This window comes from Cricetulus griseus, chromosome 6 (genome assembly GCF_003668045.3).
Source record: "Cricetulus griseus strain 17A/GY chromosome 6, alternate assembly CriGri-PICRH-1.0, whole genome shotgun sequence".
Lineage (NCBI taxonomy): Eukaryota > Metazoa > Chordata > Mammalia > Rodentia > Cricetidae > Cricetulus > Cricetulus griseus.
In genome coordinates, this window is record NC_048599.1 from 57,662,887 (window position 1) to 57,685,626 (window position 22,740).

The 22,740-nt window shown below is 38.2% G+C and overlaps 1 protein-coding gene across 3 annotated transcripts in view; it reads left to right on the top strand.

Moving 5' to 3' along the window:
• Ttbk2 (tau tubulin kinase 2) overlaps positions 1-22,740 on the top strand; it is a 143,899-nt gene that overhangs the window by 60,887 nt on the left and 60,272 nt on the right. For all 3 annotated transcript variants that reach the window (XM_035447135.1, XM_027422100.2, XM_035447136.1), the window contains 3 exons: positions 10,639-10,712; positions 16,103-16,243; positions 18,948-19,052. In XM_035447135.1, the coding sequence (XP_035303026.1) occupies positions 10,639-10,712; positions 16,103-16,243; positions 18,948-19,052 (320 nt within the window). The remainder of the gene's footprint in view (positions 1-10,638; positions 10,713-16,102; positions 16,244-18,947; positions 19,053-22,740) is intronic.

The following is a 22,740-nucleotide window of genomic DNA, read 5'->3' on the forward strand; positions in this document are numbered from 1 at the left end:
AGTTGGTTCTCTCATTTCACTTTTATATGAGTCCACAAGATCAAACTTAGATTTCTAGTCTAATGCAGCAAGTGCTTTTCCCACTGAGCCATCTTGTGATAGGCACCCTTAAAAAAATTATTTTATTTATTATGTATACAGTATTTTATCTGCATGTGTTGCCTTCATGTCAAAAATGGGCATCAGATCTCATTATAGATGGTTGTGAGCCACCATGTGGTTGCTGGGAATTGAACTCAGGACCTCTCAAAGATCAGTCAGTGCTCTTAACCTCTAAGCCGTCTCTCCAGCCCCCATCTTATTGGCCCTTTGCTTAATGTGGAATTATAAGGTATTGAGCCTGTCAACTTCGTACTTGTGTCTTAGACTCCCTAAAGGATTCCTTTTTTGTTTGTGTCATGTTGATATTCTAACATTGGTTTAGTTCTTTTTTTCCTTTTTTTTTAATGGTTTTTCGAGACAGAGTTTCTCTGTGCAACACTCTGGTTGTCCTGGAACTTGCCTTGTAGACCAACCTGGCCTCAAACACTCAGATACCTGCCTGCCTCTGCCTCCTGAGTGCTAGGATTAAAGGTGTGAGACACCACACCTAGTTAGCCTAGTTCTTTTAAACTGTCGGTTGTCTTTGGACAGCTAAATGTCTTAGTTTACTCCCTGCCCCAATCCCTTCCTATTTATTCTGCTTGTTTGTCATTATGGGTCTTTGTATAACCAGCTCTCTAATAATGACATAGAGACCTTTTATTATGAAATCTTAGCCTTAGCTTAGGCTTGTTCTCAGCTAGCTCTTAAAACTTGAATTAGGGGCTGGAGAGATGGCTCAGAGGTTAAGAGCACTTGCTGCTCTTCCAGAGGTCCTGAGTTCGATTCCCAGCAACCACATGGTGGCTCACAACCATCTGTACTGAGACCTGGTGTTCTCTTCTGACCTGCAGGAATATATGCAGACAGAACACTGTATACATAATAAATTAATAGATCTTAAAAAAAAACTTAAATTAACCCATTTACATTCATCTGGGTTCTGCCACGTGGCTTGTTACCTTTCTTCAGTACTGTATGTCTGACTTCTTCTGAGTCTAGCTGGTAAATCTCCTCAAATCTTTCCCAGAGTTCCTGTCTCCACCTGGAAGTCCCACTTATCCTCTCCTGCCTAGCTATTGGTTGTTTAGCTCTTTATTAAATCAATCAGAAGGTACCTTAGGCAGGTGAGGTTAAGACACATCTTCACAAAGTGTACAAAAAGATTATCCCAGTAGTTTGTTTGTGGATCTAGCCTATCACTGAGCTGTAACTATTTGTTTTCTCAATTTACTTAATTTGAAAACTTTTTATTTTTTTAATTTTAAAACAATCTTTTCTCATTTTACATACCAATCCCAGTTACCATTCCCTCCCCTAATTTGAAAACTTTTAAAGAAATCTTACTTCTAGTGATTGACTTAGACCTTCTTTATTCTTAGATTCCTGGTTAATTAACTTCCTTGGCTCCCATCATAGCATCCATTGCATTTCCAAAACACAGTCTGGATCATGTAGCTTTATGCTTGAAAATACTACATGACTCTTTACCTTACAGAATCTTCTGAATTTCAGGATGTCCCATCTATTAATTGTCAATCTCAGTGTCTGTACTACTGGCATTATGTTCAGGAAATGGTCTCCTATGCCAATTCGTTCAAGGATACCTCCTACTTTCTCTTCTAAGAGGTTCAGTGTAACTGGATTTATGTTGAGGTCTTTGATCCATTTGGACTTAAGTTTTATGTATGGCAATAGGTATGGATCTATCTGCAGTCTTCTACATGTCTGCATCCACTTATGCCAGCACCATTTGTTGAAGATGCTTTCTTTTTTCCATTGTATAGTTTTAGTTTCTTTGTCAAAGATCAGGTGTTCATAGGTGTGTGGGTTAATATCAGGGTCTTCAATTCGATTCCATTGGTCTACCAGTCTGTTTTGTGCTAATACCAAGCTGTTTTCGTTACTATAGATCTATAGTAGAACTTGAAGTCAGGGATGGTGATGCCTCCAGAAGTTCCTTTATTGTACAGGGTTGTTTTGGCTATTCTGGGTCTTGTGTTTTTCCATATAAAGTTGCGTATTGACCTTTCAAGGTCAGTGAAGAATTGTGCTAGGATTTTGATAGGGATTGCATTGAATCTGTAGATTGCTTTTGGTAAGATTGCCATTTTTACTATGTTGATCCTACCTATCCAAGAGCATGGGAGATCTTTCCTTTTCTGGTATCTTCTTTATCTTCTTTCTTTAAAGACTCAAAGTTCTTACTGTACAGGTCTTTCGCTTTTTGGTTAGCATTACCCCAAGATATTTTATATTGTCTGTGATTTTCCTCTGATTTCTTTCTCAGCCCCTTTATTGTCTCTATATAGTAAGGCTACTGATTTTTTTTCAGTTAATCTTCTATCATGCCACTTTGCTGACGGTGTTTATCAGCTGTAGGAGTTCCCTGGTAGAGTTTTTTGGGTCACTATGTAAACTACCATATCATCTGCAAATAGTGAAAGTTTGACTTCTTCCTTTCCAATTTGTATCCCCTTGATCTCCTTTTGTTGTCTTACTGCTCTACAAATAAGCAAATTGACTCATTATGTATTAATGAGTCAAATCTGAATTTCATAATGAGGCTATAAGAGGAAAAACGGAGTGTACATTTCTTATGCTCTCACCTTCAACATAAGACACTCTTGTCCCCAGATTTGTGGGTATTTTCCCCTATGTACCAAATAATTCTCTAGACGATCCAAAGTGGATAAATTTTCTCTCAGTTTTGTTAGATAACATCAGTTCCCATGGTTGAGTTCTCAGCTCTACAAGGTTGCCCTGCTTCATACACAGTATTTCAAGTAATAGGATGTCATATCTTTTATGGACTGGCTACAAACCAAGGCTTTCATGATCCATTCTTTGGGTTCAACTAAGTTGCTAGGATTGCTTATAGAACATGGAGGATCACTCACATTTCCTGTTTTGTTTTTGTTTTTTAATAAGGGCATTGTAAAAAATGCAAAAGTAAGTTGAAGAGATGACTAGGGCTAGGTATGGAGGGTTGCAGCGTTCATGTCTTCTTAGGATTTATACTGGGTCAATACCTCTATTTGTTCAGGCCTCATGTCTTGTTCAAGAATTTTATAGAGCTTAATCTCTAGCCCCCATCAGCCCACTTCTCTGGAAGTTAGCAAGAGGGGCTGAAAGTTGTACTCTGAATATTCCGATCAATTCATCTTTACTATGACTGGGACCTAGAGTCTTTAGGGACCTACACTAAACAAAGGACAGTTTCACCTAGGAAATCCTAAGGGTTTTAGGAATTAAGTGACTGAGATAAGAACAAAAATAAATATATCTTCTGTCCTTCAAGCCCATTAGTTGGACATGTATGGATTCAACCAATTGGAGATTAAACACTTTTGGAAGCTGCAAGGCATAATTGCCCACAACTTTAATTCCAGCAGTCAGGAGGCATAGACAGGTAGTTCTCTGTGAGTTTGAGGTCTGCCTGTTCTACATAGTAAATTCCAGGACTACAAAGAGAGACCCTTTCTAAAACAAACAAACAAACAAAAAAGGTTCTTGGAAGTTGTGGCTATAACTGAGTTAGTTGGTAGAATACTCCCCAGCAGTCTGAGTTGAGTTTGATTCCAGTATCACATAAACCAGCTTATCCTCAGCTCCTTAGCTCAAAGCTAGCCTGGGCTACCTGTTCTCAAAAAGAAGAAAAAAAGCCAAGTGTGGTGGCACATCTTTAAACCCAGAATTGGGACAGAAGCAGGTAGACCTCTTCTGGAATTACATGGTGAGACCTTGTCTTAAAAAAAAAGAAAAGAAAAAGAAAAAAATTACATCATAACCAAGCATATATATATATATATATATAATATATATATATATATATATATGTTTTTTTTGTTTGTTTGTTTTTTGAGACAGGGTTTCTCTGTGGCTTTGGAGGCTGTCCTGGAACTAGCTCTTGTAGACCAGGCTGGTCTCGAAATCACAGAGATCCGCCTACCTCTGCCTCCGGAGTGCTAGGATTAAAGGCGTGTACCACCAACGCCCGGCACTCTATATGTTTTTTTTGTTGTTGTTGTCATATTCCCCAAACAACATCACAATCATATATCTGACTTTACATTGGTTAAGTAATATAAGAATCAAGGAGGGGGCTGGAGAGATGTCTCAACGTTTAAGAGCACTGCCTGTTCTTCCAATGGTCCTGAGTTCAATTCCCAGCAACCACATGGTGGCTCACGACCATCTATAATGAGATTTTGTGCCCTCTTCTGGCCTACAGGCATACATGCAAGCTGAGCACTGTACACAAATAAATAAATAAATAAATATAAATAAATATGAAAAAAGAATCAAGGAGGATAAACATAAGTTATAGCTAGACTCAGATACAATTCTCTTTTATATAAGATTTGTATGTCCTCAAACACTTTGGTGTCTGTGGGAGAGTGGAGCTACCACCTGTGGGAGTGGAGGGCCTCCCCTAGTTTATATTAGCACCTTGGCATGTATTTTGGTTACTTTTCTTTTGCTATGACCGACCTTATACCTAACAACATAAGAGTGGGAAAATTTACTTGGGCTCATGGTCATAGAAGGGTCCAATGTGGCATGGAGGGTGTGGTGGAGCAAAGCATTTCACACCAGGCCACAAAGCAGAGAGAAAAGAAGAATGCCATTGCTATCTGGCTTTTTCCTTTTTTATTTGGAATAGTGCTACCCACATAGAAAGCAGTCTTTCTGTATAGTTACTTTCCTGGAAATGCCCCCTCAGAGGGCAATTCTAGGTCCAGTAAAATCAACGAAGAAACACTATCATAGTGGCCAAGCTTTTTAGGCCACTTTTCATGTGTTTTCATGCCTTCTACCTTAAACCACCTTAACCCCCAACTCTCTACCCTGTCAGTTCTGATCATTGTAAATGTATTCTTTTAAGAAATTGTTATTGGCCCAGAGGTGGTGGCACACTCCTTTAATCCCAGCACTCCAGAGGCAGAGGCAGGTGGATCTCTGTGAGTTTCAGACCAGCCTGGTCTATAAGAGCTAGTTCCAGGACAGCCTCCAAAGCCACAGAGAAACCCTGTCTTGAAAAACCAGAAGAGAGAGAGAGAGAGAGAGAGAGAGAGAGAGAGAGAGAGAGAGAGAGAGAGATTGTTATATAACAATGAAATTTTCATTCACAAATGAAAAATACTTTGGTCACATCAGCTCCTGCCCTCCATCTCCCCTCTCGTTAGTCCCCTTCATCTTCTGAAAATTTTCATCTATATGTTGTGTATCTGTTTTCGTGGTGTTGGTGGGGTGCATGTGGGAGCATGGTTAACTGTGTATGTGGCTAATACTAACTGTCAACTTGACAAGATCTAGAATCACCCAAGAAACAAATCTTAGGGCATTTCTGTAAGGGTGTTTCCAAATTATTTGAATTGAGGTAGGAAGATTTAACATAAGCATGAGTGGAACCATTCCATGGGCTTGGGTTCTGAACTGAATAGAAAGGGAAAAGCAAGCTTAGGGCCAGCATTCTCTCTGTGCTGCTTGGCCAGAGATCGGTGTGAGCAGCTTTCCCAGCATGATATACTGTCTCTTTCAACAGTGAGCCAAAACAAACTTGTTCTTAATCTGCTTTTGTCTGGTACTGTGTCACAGCATGAAAAGGAGTAACATACACACACACACACACACACACACACGTATGTGCATGCACACGTATATTCCTTAATAAGAGAAAACATATTGTTTGTCTTTCTGAGTCTTATTTCACTTAATATGACAATCTCTAGCTACATTTTCCAGCAACTGACACATTTCTTTTTTATGGCTGATTGAAACTTTTTACATGTACAATCTTAATTTTCCACAGTTTTATCTTAAAATATATTCATACATTTAAAATCTACTAATTTGACTTATATGTGAGCTTCTTGAGTAAATTTTTTTCTTTTCCTCCTCCTCCTCCTCCTCCTCCTCCTCTTCCTCCTCCTCCTCCTCCTCCTCCCTCCTCCTCCTCCTCCTCCTCCTCCTCCTCCTCCTCCTCCTCCTCCTCTTCTTCTTCTTCTTCTTCTTCTTCTTCTTCTTCTTCTTCTTCTTCTGAGACAGGGTTTCTCTGTGTAGCCCTGGCTGTCCTGGAACTCATTCTGTAGCTCAGGTTAGCTTTGAACTCACAGAGATCTGGCTGCCAAGTCCTAGGATTAAAGGTGTGTAACCACCACTGCACAGCAAGAGTAAATTTTTTAAATCTTTTGTATATTTACTGTTCCTTATAATGTTTTAGACCTTATATTCTGTTAATTCTTATGTGTTCGTATGTGGACTGTGAGCTTAAGGCAGAGAACTTAATTGACCTTGGTTTTTAATACTTATTACTTGGATATATATATATAGACTTTGTCTGCCCTTTTAGTTTTAATATTAATTTGTCAGGGAGTCCTGGGGGTTGAACCTACAGCCTTGTATATACTAGGCAAATTCTGTATCACTGAACTGTGCCTCCCAGCCCTCTGCACGTTGTGTTTTGAGGCAGGGTCTTTCTCACTCACTCAGATACCCAGGTAGGTGTTGAATTTGTCATTCTTGTCCTTAGCCTCCCAGGTAGCTGCATGCACCAGGCCCTATGCTTGTTTTCATATTTATTAACAAGATGATACCTAAGTTTAAATCTGTTTCAGTTGTTTCTGATGTAATGGTTAAGAATAAAGTTTTTTCTAGGGCCAGGAAGGTGGCTCAGCTGGTAAAGGTACTTGCCACCAAGCCTTAAAACCTGAGTTTCATCTCTGGGACCCAGAAGATTGAGAGAACTGCCACAAGTTGTCTTTTGACCTCCACATGAGTGTCTAGCATACGTAAACACATACACTACTCTAATAAGAATAAAAGCTTTGGGATCAAATTGCGCCATCATTTTCTAGCCGTATGATTTTGGACTAAGAAATTGACCTCACCAATTCTCTACTTCTGTATTTGAAAAACAAAGGAAATGCTAATACTTATAGTATTGTGAGAATCAAATGCATGAAAGTACATAAAATGGAGTAATGCTTGCATATTATATATATTTATTAACTATTATTTCTCTTAATTTGTTCACTTGCAAATATTGTCTCACTTTATTAGGTGTTGCATTAGGTACTGAGACAAAATGTGCTCCCTGTACGCCTCAGCGAGCCTTGGCATTTACTAGGTACACAGAAGTCATCTGAGCAGTTGCTTTAGTGATGGTGAAGAGTTACTGTTGTCATTAAGTTGAAGCTGCTCCAAACACATATGTTTTTATTGAGTTAACTTTATTAAATAGTTTCATTAGTCGCATAAATATAAAAGAGAAACAATGCACTTACTATAAAGTATGAGAAATGACTGCATTAAATTATCACCTGGTGGTAGAAATGAATTATTAATCCTAGAAAATTTGCCATTGACCATGTTTTATTGCTCAATAAAAAAACAATTCATTCAAATCTGTACTTGTTTTTCTTTTTTAAAGCAGAGTGATTTAAGCTAAGTGTGTGATGCAAGCCTATATCCTGGCACTCTGGAGGCAGATAGGAGGAACAGAAATTCAGGGCTAGTTTAGGCAGCTCATTGAGAAAGCCTCAAGTTAAAAAGTAAAATAAAAGGCTGGGGAGGATTTATCTTAGTGGTAGAGTACTTGACTAGCACATATAGGATAGTCGGTTCAGTCCCCAATATTGCTAAACAAACAAAAAACATTGGGGTGAGCCTGGGCGGTGGTGGCGCACGCATTTGATCTCAGCACTCAGGAGGCAGAGGCAGGTGGATCTAGAGTTCAAGGACAGCCTGGTCTACAGAGTGAGCTCCAGGATAACCAGGCCTACACAGAGAAACCCTGTCTCAAAACAAAAACCACATAAGCAAACAACAAAAAGTCGGGTGATTTTGATAGCAAGGTACAAAGTGTTATTGTATAATATAGACATTTTAGAGGAACATTCTAAAAGGAATTAAATCTAGTACTGTCTTCTGTTTTCAAATGATTGAAATGTCTTGGATGTAATGTAAATGTTGCAAGAAGCTGGGCACGGTAGTCTATAACTGTAATGCCACAATTTAGAGCTGAGGCAGAATTGACACTTTGTCTTTAAAATGTGATAGGTGACCAATCTTTTTGTTGTTGTTGTTTCATTTTCTTCTTTTATAGTGTTAGGATAGAATCTCAAGTTTCATGCATACTAGCAAGTGCTGTACACACTTTAGTGTATTTCCAGCAGTGAAAATGAAGTCTCAAAGTGTCGACAGCAATTTGGTGAATTAAAGCTTTGTACTTTTCCCATGACTGAGAAGCTGAGTGAAAGGTTGCTAATTGATCATCAGTGTGGTAACTGATAACCCAGATTGAAAACAAACAAAAAAATCACAGGCCTGTAATCCCAGCACTCAGGAATCTGAGGCTGGAGAATGAAAATTTTAAGGCCATCCTGGGCTAACAAACCCTTGTTTCTAAAAGCCAAACCAAACAAACTAAAAACCAAACCAAACCAAAGATTTTTTGCTGGAGTTTTCTTTTGTCCCACCAGGTCCAGCCTCCCTGAGCCCCCCAAAAACATACAGACACTGTATTAATTATAAAAGTGTTTGCTAATGACTAGGGCTTCTTATTGACTAGCTCTGTCTTAATTATTAACCCATAACTACTAATCTATGTATTTCTACATGGACTTATCTTACCAGAGAACACCTGGTTCGTCCTATCCTTCCGGTCCCTATATGGTGTCCTCTCGAGGTCTCACTCTGCCTATCTTTCCCAGAATTCTCCTCAGTTCCTAGTCCCGCCTATCTTCCTGTGTTGTTTTATTCATCAACCGATAAGAGAAACATATATGCAGAAGGACATCCCCCATCAGATGTTAAATTATTGGCCAAAGTGAGGCTTGACTGGGTTTTTACTTTAAGTGGACAAATTACTTTTGCAACTTATTTTTTTTCTTGAGTCTAACAGATTTATAGCCTCTAGTGTGTCACTGTTTTATTTTTACAAGCTTGCTTCAAAGATTGTCTACTCTAATTATCTCATATTTCATTTACCCTCTATAAATTGGCTTCTATCCCTTCCAATCTCTAATGACTATTTATATGAGTAACCTTCGCTTTGTGTGTGTGTGTGTGTGTGTGTGAGCATGAGAGCGCATACATGTGTGCACATATTGTATGTGTATGCTCACCATGCACACCTGTGAAGAGACCAGCAGAAGATATTGTACGTCCTCCTCCATTGCTCTTTGCCTCCTTCCCTTTAGACAGGATCTCTCACTGACTCTGAAAGTCAATTTTTCATCTAGCAAGTCTTAACAATCATTCTGTCTCTGCCTCCTCGTGAATGCACAGCAAGCACTCTTACCTACTGATCCTGAGCCCGTAGGTGAGCTTTGCTATGGAATTTGTTATTTCCGTAATAACCTGGTCTCAGAATTTTCTTCCTGTCTGGTTGTTGTGTGTTTTCTTTTTTGAAGGACACTTTATTTTTGTTCATGCTGATTTATATTTTAAGTTGCAGATTTGTAGTTTAGAGTTTCTTCTTTGTTTTCACAGGGCTTTTGTTTTTGTCTTCTGATATAGTCTGACCATTCAGCCCAGACTGGCCTTGAACTCATGTAGTGGAGGCTGGCCTTAAACTTTCCTGCCTTTCTCTGCCCTCTCGGTCCCCAGCTCATTTATAGAATTTTGAAAAATTGTATCTTTCCCATATAGATTGTGGCATTTAGGGATCTTTAAGTTTTCCAGGTGGTTGTGATGATAGGCGCAGTTGGAAACCGCTGACCTAAAGTTCAGATTCTTCATGTGGTCCCTGCCTGCCTCTCCAGCACCATGTCTGTGTGCTCTCCTCCCTGTTTTCTGGGTTGAGTCAAGTGTAATTTCCTGGGCTTGATTGTTTTGGGGATGGTAGTATACTTTTTTAAATCAGGAGATGGTTCCAGATTTCTTCCTGTTTTTCTCATTTCATCTATATATCCCAACTAGTCTTGGATTTCACGTATTAAACTAGAGTTGAAAAGCACAAGGCTGATCCAAATCGGTGAGATTAAGAAAGATCATGTAACTTGCTTCAAGTAATGTAAATAGTGTATATCAGAATGTGTGTTTGTATGTCTAACATAGTTCTTACTGTGTCTGCTCAGGCTAATCTTCAGTGAATTTTTAAATATTCTCCTTTCTAATTACTCCTTTATTAACTTATTTCTTTACTTAATTAAAATTTATTTGAGTATGCAAGGACCAGAGCAGGACCTAGTGATGGATTGATAAGAATTAATAATATAAATTGCCTCTTCCTATGGTCTCAAAATGCATTTTATATAATTTACATGGTTATAAAGTACTATACAGAGCTGGGTGATAGTGGCACGCATCTTCAATCCCAGCACTTGGGAAGCAGAGGTAGGTGAATCTCTGTGACTCCGAGGCCAGCCTGGTCTACAAGAGCTAGTTCCAGGACAGGCTTCAAAGCTACAGAGAAACCCTGTCTCGAAAATCCAAATAAATAAATTGAAAGTAAATATAAAGTACTATACAGAAATACAATTTGTTAACTTTTTGAAGGAGAAACCATAGTACATCCTTTTCCACTGTTTTCTTTCTGTTTTCATCCAGGGAAAGACCATGTTTGTAGATTTATTGGCTGTGGGAGAAATGATCGTTTCAACTATGTGGTCATGCAATTGCAGGTATGTTACCTTGAAAAATGCATCTTAAAATCTTTTAGTTTTGATCAAAATACCCAGTTACAGTACATATGCATAAAAAATGACAGCATTCTTCTTATCATGTCCAAATGCTGTACACTGTGTACATGGAGATTTATTTCGATTTGGTATAGATTTTCAAAAAATGAAACGGTCATCTATTTTAGTTTATCTGTACCTTTATTGGTTGTCATTTTTTCATAGTGTTTAATCTTAAAATGGATTGATGGCTGTATTGTGAACCTTGTCTTCCATGTTCCTTCCCTTTTCTTCTTTCCTGCCTCAGGCTTTTCAAATCTCCACTCATGCTCTCAAGTACCAGCCTCTTCATTAAAATTTGTAAGCATTAGTTGGAGTAAAGGATGAATGCTATTCCACTTTCTCTGTCAGCATAGCACTGTTTACTCCCTTTTAGATGGGAGTGGAATTGGACAAAAGAGTAGCAGTTCATAAAGAAAGTGCAAGAGTAACAGTTACAATAGGGAGAATCATGAAACCATACATTTCCTTGATGTTGCCTGTGCTTCTGAACATAGGCGATTATGGTTCACTGCCTGATTTTCAGTATGCACAGTTTCCTTTCATCTTTAGCAGACTTTATTTTGAGCATTTGGTTTCTCTCTTTTCTTTCATGTTATTTACATGGCAGTGAGTTAAATTCATAACTCTCACCTAAATGTTTTCTCTTCTTTTCAAAAGGCTTTTCTTTTTTTCAAATATTCTTCAATATTTGACTTTGTCCTAAAGATGTCATCCTTTCTGTAAACTAGGTAGTTCTTGTTGATCTTTTTGAAATGTGGTCTCACTGAGTAGCACAAGATGATTTTGAGTTCACTATATAGCCAAGCCTGCCCTTAACCTCAGGATCCTGATTTTGATTTCTAAGATTATACCATGGTTGGCTTAGTCTTCTTTAAAATTAATTAATTGGGGTTTGGAGGAGTTTGTCATGCTGTGTGTGGAGGTCAGAGGACAACTTGTAGGAATTGAGACTCTCCTTCTACCATGTGGATTCCTGGGTTTGAACTTGGGTGTCAGAAAAGGCAGCTAGTGCCTTTGCCTGCTTCGTCATCTCACTGCCCTTAAAGTCTTTCTGAGTTACACGATTCCCCATTTCAAGTTAGCATACTTTAATTTATTGAAGTGGTTACCTTCCTACATTTTTCATTTCATTAATGTGTTCCCGGTTTTCTCTCATATTGACTATTAGTATGACACATGTTCATATAGTTTTGCCTGGAAAAAAAGTGACACCAAACATTAATTTTAGTTTTTTTTTCTTCTTTCTCTCTCTCCCTCCCTCCCTCTCTCTCTCTCTGTCTCCCTATGTAGCCCTGGGTACGAATGTTGATCTTTGAGTTCAGGGCCAGCCTGGTCTACAAAGTGAGTTCCAGGATATTCAAGGCTACTCAGAGAAACTTTGTCTTGAAAAACAAAAACAAACATAAAAAGTTCAGTTTGAAGAAAGTATTTATGTTTCTAAGTCAAATTTGTAATAGCAGACATGCTAATTACTTCTTTGTATATTTTTATTTCTTTTTGTCATATGTACTTTTTAATATAGAGATGAAATATCATTGGAATTTACATGAAAATAATCTAATATGTTTAGAATGGGAGAGAGTGATGTCTGAGGAGGCATATTATCTATGAAAATATATTGGCAGTGAAGTGATTGTAACTTTTTCTGGTTTTATATTTGTTTTTGTTTGCTTTATTTTTGTACGGGTTTTTGTTTTGAGTCTTTTTTTTTTTTTTTTTGCTTTTTGCTTTTTTACTTTTTTTGGTTTTTCGAGACAGGGTTTCTCTGTAACTTTGGAGCTTGTCCTGGAACTTGCTCTGTAGATCACGCTGATCTCAAACTCACAGAGATCCACCTGTCTCTGCCTCCCAAGTGCTAGAATTGAAGGCGTATGCCACCACCACCTGGCTGGGTTTTTGTTTTTTTAAGACAGGATTTCATGTAGCCTAGGCTGGTCTTGCTCTTAGTATGTACTCTAGAAGTGCCTTGACATCCTAATCCTTAGGCCTCTACCTGTCAGGTGCTGAATACAGGTTTGAGCAAGCACATCTGTGCTTGTTATCATTACTAGCTACTGTGCCTGGTTACTGACCTCTTATTTTGGGGAGCTCACTGTATACTCCCTCCATTAGGTATATTACCTAGTCTTTTTCCCCTCCCTTTGGGTCTCATCCTCTTCCTTCCCCAACATCTGTCTCTGTGTCTCTTTCTTTTTTATTTAGTTATTTATTTAATTTTGTGTGTGTGACAGGATCTTGCTGTGTAGCCACATTTAACCTAGAAGTCCCTGTGTAGACTAGGTTAGCCTCAAACTTTTGTCAATAGTCTCTGTCTCCCAAGTACCAGAATACGGTATGTGGCACCATTCCTGGCCTTATGCACTTTCATTACTCAAACCACAACAAAATGTAGTTTCATCTTGTTAAATTTATAAAATTACTTGGGAGAAATAAGCTCTAAAAAATTTCTTGTGACTTTATGAAAAGATCCCCTTTAAAAAAAAAAATTAAGCCTTCCTCCCCACACACTATTCTTGTGTCAGCCTTGTATTTATTCTCCCAGATTTTGTTAGTTCTTTTTTTTTCTGGTGTGTGTCTGTGTGTGTGTGTGTGTGTGTGTGTGTGTGTGTGTGTGTGTGTGTGTGTGTGTTTGTTGTTGTTGTTGTTGTTGTTATGAATTGGGATCTCATTCTATAGCCCAGGCTAGCATGGAGCTAGCTCACTTTGTAGTGCAGGCTGCCCTTAACTTTTGGCTCCCTAATGTTGAGATTAGCTCTGTGTGATGGTACACTCCTGTAATTCCCAAACTTGAGGTAGAGGCAGGAGAGTAAGAATTCGAAGTCAACATGCAAGTTCCAGGACAGACAAGAGCTACATAGACCCTATCTCAAAAACAAAAAAGAATTTAAAGTCAGCCCTCTGCTACAAAGCAAGATCTAGTCTAGCTTGGGCTATAGAAGACTTGTCTCAATAACAACAATAACAAAAACTACTAGAATTATAGGCATGAGACATTATGCTTCAGTCACCAGTTCATACATTAAAATTTTATGACATTTAAATAATTACTGATATCATTAATCACATTGATTCCATTGAATTCTTGTGATAGTAGTTGTTTTTTTGTTTTTGTTTTTGTTTTGTGTTTTTATTTTGTTTTGCTTTTTGAGACAGAGTTTCTCTGTGAAACAGAGCTGGCTCTCCTGGAACTCACTCTGTAGATCAGGCTGGCCTCAAACTCACAGAGATCCTCCTGCCTCCCAAGTGCTGGAATTAAAGGCATGCACTACCACTGCCCAGTAGTAGTTGTTTTTAGATTAAGTCTTGGTATTATTTGGAATGTACTTTTGTCTGTTTATTTGTTTGTTTTTTCAAGACAGGGTTTATATAACAGCCCTGGCTGTCTTGGAACTCACTTTGTAGACCAGGCTGGCCGCTTTGAGAGCTGAATATTTACTGTATCATGTTTGTGAGGCCTGAGTTTTGATGCCAGGGTTGGAAGGAGGCTAGGAAGTTGAAGAGAATATGAAGGGTTTTGTTTTTTGTTTTTTGTTTTTCAAGACAGGGTTTCTCTGTGTAGCTATGGAGCCTATCCTGGCACTCGCTCTTGAGACCAGGCTGGCCTCGAACTCACAGAGATCCGCCTGCCTCTGCCTCCCGAGTGCTGGGATTAAAGGCATGCACCACCAACGCATGGCCGAGAATATGAAGTTTTAAGCATGTGTAAAATACTTTATTCACTAACACACAGACTAACAGGCAGGCAGGTGCTCACAGACAAGTGGGCATAGCATGCAGGCTACAGGCAAAGGCACAGGCAAGGATGCTTGCCTCCAACCTCAAGGCCATATTGTTAGGGGGGAAAAAAACCCACACCCAAATATGGCATTTTACCTGGTGTTGGTGGTGCACAGGCCTTTACTGCCAACACTTGGGAGGCAGAGGCAGGCAGATCTCTGAGAGTTCGAGGCCAACTTTGTCTACAAAGCAAGTTCCAGGACAGCCAAGGTGGTTAAACAGATAGACCCTGTCTCTAGAAACTTTAAAAAGAATAAAAAAATGTCATTTTGCCAGAAATAGTTAGAGAAGAGATTACATCACTGTTTACTCTGAGTTCCTCGGATATCCTGTACCAGCTACCTCCCCGAATGTCTAATTCATGTTTAATCGACTCATACCAGGTATCCATACCATCACTAGTTATTTTAAACTTTTGATGGCCTATATGGCCTTCTATTTCCTATAATATTTTCTAATAACAGTCCTTAGGATTTGTTGAATACAAGGCAATATTCCAGAAACTTCATATGCATTATATTTAATCCTCACAAATTATGTGAAAAAATTAACTTTTTATTTTAAAAACTGATGTGTAAAAATTAAGTAACTTGTAGGGATTGTGTTGGGTAGTAATGAGGAATCCTGCTGTGGATACTGTGCTGGTTAGTGTTAACTTGATGCAACCCAGAACCACCTGGGAAGGGGAGCCTCAGTGAGGAGTTGTGTAGGTCTGGTTAGCTGGTAGGTACAGCTGTGGGGGGTGTCTTGAGTTTTAGTTGATGTAGGAAGATCAGCCTTTCTTCCTTTATGTTGCTTTTGGTTAAAGTATTTATCATAGCAACAGAAATGAAACTAGGACAGATGCCTATATTTTTATATTTTTTAAAAAAGTCACATCTAATGGGCTGATGATGTGTCTTAGTTGGTATAGTTTGACTAGCATGCATGAAGCTTTGGCTTTGGGTTCAATCCCCATCATTTCATAAACTTGGCATGATGATGCACACTGGTCCCAGAAATTGAGAGTTGGAAGCAAAATCAGTTCAGTGTCATCCTTGGTTGCACAGGGAGTTCAAGGTTAGCCTGAGATACATGAGACCCCCTCAGAAAGAAGGAGAAGGAAAGGAAAGTAAGAAGGGAAAGGAAGGAAAGAAAAGTCAAGTCTGCATTTTTTAGAATAGCAAGGATAAATAAAAACATGATGACTTAGAAACATGGTTGCTAACAGCATACTTATTCTTAGGGCTAGAGAGATGATTCAGTGGTTACGAGCTCTTGCTATAGCCTTTTCCAGAGGGCTGTGGTTTCCAGCCCCTATGTTGAGCAGCTCACAAGCCATCTGTAACTCCAGTTCTAGGTGATCAAATGTCCTCTCTGGTTTCTGAGGGCACCCATAGTCATGTACACAAAGAGGGGGGCATATACATAATTCTTTGAGTTAGAAGATCCCAACTTAGGCAGGAGCCTTACTGTTTCCATCATAGCATTTTAGAATATGTGGTAATATAGTGAATGTTGAGTCTTATCACTATATTAGGACTGTATTTTAAAGTGATTATCTAATTCCATAGGGTCGGAATCTGGCAGATCTTCGACGTAGCCAGTCCCGGGGCACATTCACCATTAGTACTACTCTTCGGCTCGGGAGACAGATTCTGGAGTCTATTGAAAGCATCCATTCTGTGGGATTCCTTCACAGAGATATCAAACCGGTAGGGGCCTTGTCTTTTCCAAGCACAGAAGGCTATTGTTTGGTACTTCTAATATTAGGAGAAGACAGAATGTATGATAAATGTAGTTATTTTGTATTTGTTGTGGTTAAATACAAAGAAGTGTTTTTATTTCTTTAATGCCCTAAAAGCAAAAATAATTTACCTTTTAGTTTACTTTGTTTTGTTTTTAAAGTAGTAATTAGAAACTACAGCTTATTTTTAATAGTGGTTCTCATATCATGAAATGTTGCTTGCCAGCTAAATTAAAATTTCCATGCTTGGGGCTGGGAGATGACTCAGTTGGTAAAGTACTTGAAGACTTGAGTCTTGAGTTCGATCCCTGGAACCCATGTTTAAAAAAAAAAAAAAAAAAAAAAAAAAAAAAAAGAGCCTGGCAGTGGTGGCACATGCCTTTAATCCCAGTACTTGGGAGGCAGATAGGTGGATCTCAGTGAGTAGGAAGCCAGCTTGGTCTACAAAGTGAGTTCCAGGACAGTTAACATAGAGAAACCCTGTCTAAAAAAAAAAAAAAAAAAATGGCTATGGTGGTACATACTTGTAATCCAAAGGCTGGGTAGGTGAGATAGGAGTATCTCTGGGCTTGCTGGCCAGCCAGCTCTAGCTTGCTTGAGGAACAACATCAAAGTCTATCCTCTGGTCTCCAATGCAGCTTTACACTCCCCTTCACATGAAAGTGTTGTGCTTGCCAGTTTTTAATTAGAATTTGTTAGCATTGCTAATTATTCAGCCTCACATATAAATCACTAGTTTGAATTGTGTGTTTCCTGATACCAGTTGTTCATTTTCTCAAGTCACCAGATGTATTCACTAGAATAATCAACTATGAAAGACCTTAATCTTCTCCTAAGAGCTACTGTAGAAATAAAATTTATTCTTCCTTTTTTGTTGTTCAGTTTTGTGTTTCATAGAAATTTGTTTCCATTATTGAAATGTGCTTTTCTTTATTTATCTGATATTTTATTCTTCATAAGGGAAAGTGACCCATTTCTGATATCTCATATTTATAAATTTATTGATATTGGTCATTTGAAAAGTATGGCTATCTATTGTTATGTCTAAAATTAGTTTACATGAAAATGGCAATTAAATTTCTCCTAAGTGGGTTCTTCTAGAGTTAGAACCATTCTGAAATTAGAAACTGATTATCAGCTAATATTCCATTTAAATAAAACAGTATGAGTAAGTGATTTATTTTAGGTCAGTTATTGCATGGGGAGATTGAATTTTAAAAGGTTCACAGCTTGGTGAGGTAGAATCAGAATTACAACTGGAGAATGTATTGTTGCTGTTCTGTGCCTTTCTCTGTCCTTATTTGAGAAACCTGACTTTGCCTTTCATCAGAAAGCTAAGTAAAATTGTACTTTTAAAAATAATTTATTTTTATTTTATGTGCATTCGTGTTTTTTCCTTCATGCATGGCTGTATGAGGGAATCAGATCCCCTGGAAAGAGTTACAAACAGCTGTGAGTTGCCATGTGGGTGCTAGGAATTGATCCCAGTACCTCTGGAAGAGCATCCAGAGCTCTTAACTGTTGAGCCATCTCTCCAGCCCCGAGTAAAATCATACTTTTTTAAAAAAAAAGTTGATGTCATACCTTGGATTTTACAAATTTCCTTATTTGCATATCTATCTTTCCAAATTTGCAGTCATTTAGCACAACACATTACGTAGATTTTAGGTTTGGAGGCGTTTTGTTTTGTGACAGTCTCTGTATAGCTATGGCTGACCTTAAGGTCAGGGTGACCTTAAACTGACTCTCTTATCTGTTTCCTAAATGCTGGAATTAAAAGAATATGCCATCACATCTGGATATACTGATTTTTTTGTTTTGTTTTGTTTTTCAAGACAGGGTTTCTCTGTAGCTTTTGAGCCTGTCCTGGAACTCGCTCTCTAGACTGGGCTCACATTGAACTCACAGAGATCCACCTGCCTCTGCCTCCCAAGTGCTGGGAATAAAGGTGTGTACCACCACTGCCCAGTTTATTTATTTATTAAGACAGGGTTAATCTATAACTTGTCATATAGACCATTCTTACCTTGAACTTAAAGAGATCAGCCTGCCCCTGCCTTTAGTACTGGAATTAAAGGCATGTACCATCACATCACAGCCAGCCTTTATACTTAACTAAAAGGTTGAGAAGTGATAAAAATTCTTTTACGTCGTTATATGGATTTCTTCTATCTCTGGCTTCCCTCATTTAGGAGTTTGGGTTGTCATTTAAGCAGTAACTTGGACTAGAATTTCAAGGAATTATTTGTGTAATTTTTGCTCAATTTTCCTAAGGGTAGATAGACATTGACAACTCTTGGTCAAGTCACTAATTCTATTTACAAGCATACTCCACTGTGGTCCAGCAACTAAATTATACCATATATTAATGCACAGTAAAAACCATAGACTTGCCGGGCGTTGGTGGCATACACCTTTAATCCCAGCACTCGGGAGGCAGTGAGTTCGAGGCCAGCCTGGTCTCCAGAGTGAGTGCCAAGATAGGCTCCGAAGCTACACAGAGAAACCCTGTCTCGAAAAACCAAAAAAAAAAAAAAAAAAAAAAAAAACCATAGACTTACAGTAGTGTATCTGGAACATACTATATAGACTTGAAGAATTCATGTAGTGTGAAATGTTAGCAGGACTGAGTATTATAAGAGTATATATTTTCTATCTTTTTTTTTTTCTAGTCAAACTTCGCAATGGGTCGCTTTCCCAGTACATGTAGGAAATGTTTCATGCTTGATTTTGGCTTGGCCCGACAGTTTACCAATTCCTGTGGGGACGTCAGACCAGTAAGCTTTTTCATTACTATTTCATATTTGATAATTAAACTATTACTAGTGTCACTTTAAAGAAATGCTAACTATGTATGAGAATGAATGTTAGGAAGACGGGATGAAGCTCAGTGAATTAAAAAAAAAAAAAAAAAAGGATGTTTGTTTGTATTGAAACCAGATCAGTAGATTACAAGAGAAAGAAACTAGTGTCTAGAGTTAGCTGCATATAATCAGTAGGAGACATTAAAGGGATCAGTATTGGCCCAAGACGCCCCAAGACCAGATTCTCAGCACAAAGGAGATTTATTTACTTCATAGGGACAAAGGGCAGGGGTGAGAGGCAAAGATAGGAGATAGAGGGCAAGGGAGGGGGGAGGGAGATTTGTCAGGTGGGGGAGCACAAAGGACAGATGACAAAGGACTGCCTCTGGATAGAGAGGAGACAGACATGGCACATAGGAAAATGGCAGTTTATAAAAGGGGAAACCCTGTGTGATATAGAAATGATGTGGGTGAAAGGGGTAGATTATTGAATCTACTTAATCCAAAAACCAATTGTTTGAGCTGCAGAGATGGCTCAGTGGTTAAGAGCACTGGCTCCTCTTTCAGAGGTCCTGAGTTCAATTCCCAGTAAACACATAGTGGCTCACAATCATCTGTAATGGGATCTGATTTCCTCTTGTGGTGTGCATGAAGACATATCATTCATATGCATAAGAGAAATAAGTATTTTAAAGAGCAATTGTTTATCTCAAAATATTTTACATTGGTATGGATTTTGGTTTATTAGTACAAACTTGAAGTTAATTTTGATATATGTATATTCCTAATCTTGTTTAAGATATTATATTTCTGCAACTCATTTAAAAATGTAATCTATAATTAAGAAATACAGAATTACAAAAATATTGTTGCTCATATATAATGGTCAAACTTATAGTCATGTTGGTAAGGTTTTCAAGATATACAAAGATATATTTGAGATAGATAGGTATTATTCAAACATTTCAAAGACCTACAAAATATGCCCTTTAAAATGTTTTTAATAACTTAGACAATGAGACACATCTGCTCTTGGCAGCACCAATTTACTCCAAAAAAGATGATGGGCATCAAAGAAACTCTAATTGGAGTTTGTTCTCTTTATGGCAAAAGCTAGCCATGTGAGCAAAGAAACTGCCCTTCCTCAATTGCTGACAGTTACTGTCCAAACTGGACCAGCAGGACACAACAAAGGTGACTGCTGAGCTTTGCCAAGACAAGGTAGGACAGTCCTTCGAAATTCCCTGCTTCACAGGAAAGTCTGTCAGATATGCTAGGCCTGTAGGCCAAAGATGGATGTCTCAACAGAGGAACCTTGGGTGACTGTCCAGGTAGCCAGCTGTTTCTGTTATTTCTCACATTTTTTGGAAGTCACTTGCTCTGCACTTCCTGCTTACTCAGGTAATATTATTTCCTTCTCAGGTCTTTGATGGAGTTGAAGACTAGACAGTTTTTCTTAGTTATGATAAAAAAAAGGTAGTGGATCTCTGTGAGTTGAGACCAGCCTGGTCTACAAGAGCTAGTTCCAGGACAGCTTCCAAAGCCACAGAGAAACCCTGTCTCGAAAAACCAAATAAATAAATAAATAAATAAATAAATAAATAAATAAATAAAATAAAAAAGGTAAATTAGATATAAAACTTTAGACTCACCAAGATAAGATAGATAATTAGGTATTTTCTCTAATTTTGCCAAATACAAATAGACTGGATATCGTAATAACTGTTTTGTTGTATATAATTTTACTATGTTAAATTTAAAACTTTCTTCTTTGATTAAACAGAAAGAGAGAAATGCTGTGGGATAATCCTTGTGTACACTGTGTATATGTATTGCTCTCATTGTTTAACAAGCTGATTTGGCCTGTAGCAAGGCAGAATAAGGCCAGGTGGGAAAGCCAAACTGAAAATACAGACAGGAAGAAGGATAGAGTCAGGGAGAATGATGCTAGCCAATTGCCAGGGAAGCAAAGTACTTGAGGGCAGGTAAAGTCTGTCCAGGGCCTACTTTAGAAGAGACTTCAGGGAGTCTGGCTAGAGTCTTGTAAGGAGAATGTGTGTCAGAGACAGTGCACCAAGCACACCTCGTTCTCTTTACCAGCAGGCTGCTAAGGCAAGGTGGAAATGCTCCAGTCCTCCTCCTCCTAGAAAGAGAGCCCTTGGTGGACCCTGATGGGGAGGCTAGTCGTGTATTCCTGACTGCAGCAGTTTGGAATAGAGTTATTTAGTCAAGCTGGAGAGAGGAGAGAGCAGTCTTCATTAGGATACCACAGACCCTTACCTTTCTTACAGGATGTTCACAAGCTTTCTTGAAAATATTTTGTTTGCCTTTAAGCTATTTCTAGAGGCTTACCTGTTTTGTTTTTAGCTAATGTTTACCAAGTTTCCTGGGAAGTGAGCCAGGTAACCTCTCTATATTGTTTTGCTGGCACTTCATCTCCCATTATAACTTTTCTGTTGTTTACTCTAAATTTTTAGTTTGTTCAAACTTGTTTTTTCACTGTGATTTTCATTTCTATCAGGTTAACTAGTGGTATAAAAGTTAAAATTTTGATTTTGATTGAGCCAACTGTAAACTGGTTATACATATGGATATGCAAATTATAATTAATGTCTAGGCATATGATAATCTTTTTCTTTTCTTTTGGAATTTTTTTGTGTCAGGGTCTCACTTGTGTAACTCTGGCTGTCCTGGAACTCACTGTGTAAATCAGGCTGGCCTCAAACTTAGAGATCTGGTGGTCTCTGCATCCCAAGTACTGGGATCAAAGGTATGCACTGCATATGAGAATCTTATGTGCCTAGAAATTAAGAGAATTTCTTTTAGCCATAGTGATGGCTTGTATTAATAATTAGCAAGACCAGATAATCAACTTAGAGTCTATTAGACTTAAATATACATTGTGAATTTCATTTCAGCTCCAGATATTAGGTGTTTGGCTTCTAAACATTACCAAGGTTGATTTACTCATAAACATATTTGATGAGCATGTATTATGTATAAAGCATAAATCTAGGTATTGGAGCAATAATAGTAAATAAGTAGACAAAATCAAGATCCTTGTGAGGTTATTTTAGTAGAAAAGAAGGATGACACAAAAGTAAGAAAAATTATTTATTTATTTTGGGGGCTTGTTTTCAATATGTAGCCTTGGTCGATTCCTAACTTGATCTTTGCCTTCTGCCTCCTAGGCCCCCCATAGTACTAAGTTAGAAGATATTTATGACCATACTGGCCTAAATATGTAGTTTTGTGCAGTAGTAATACAGAGTTCTGTGCATTGATAGAGATGACCAGTGGCCAAAAACAATTTTGGATATATAGATTAGAGAAGACCTCTAAGGATATTGTATCAGGAATTGAACAAAATATGAGAGCAGAGCTTTAAGGCTATCTAGAAATAAAACTTAAGTAAAAAGAAATAGGTTAAATTTGTTTAGTTGGAACTGGTGACAGTGTTCTGTAATTACTTGGGAAGCTGAGGCAGAAGGATTGAAAAACTCAAAACCTGCCTTGACTACAGAATAAATTCAAGGCCAGTGTTATCAACTTTGTAAGATCTTGTTTCAAAAACTGAAAACAAAGCCTGGGATATAACCTAATAGTAGAGTGTGCATGGATCCTCCATAGCAGCATAGTTTTTAGATTATAACTAGGTAAG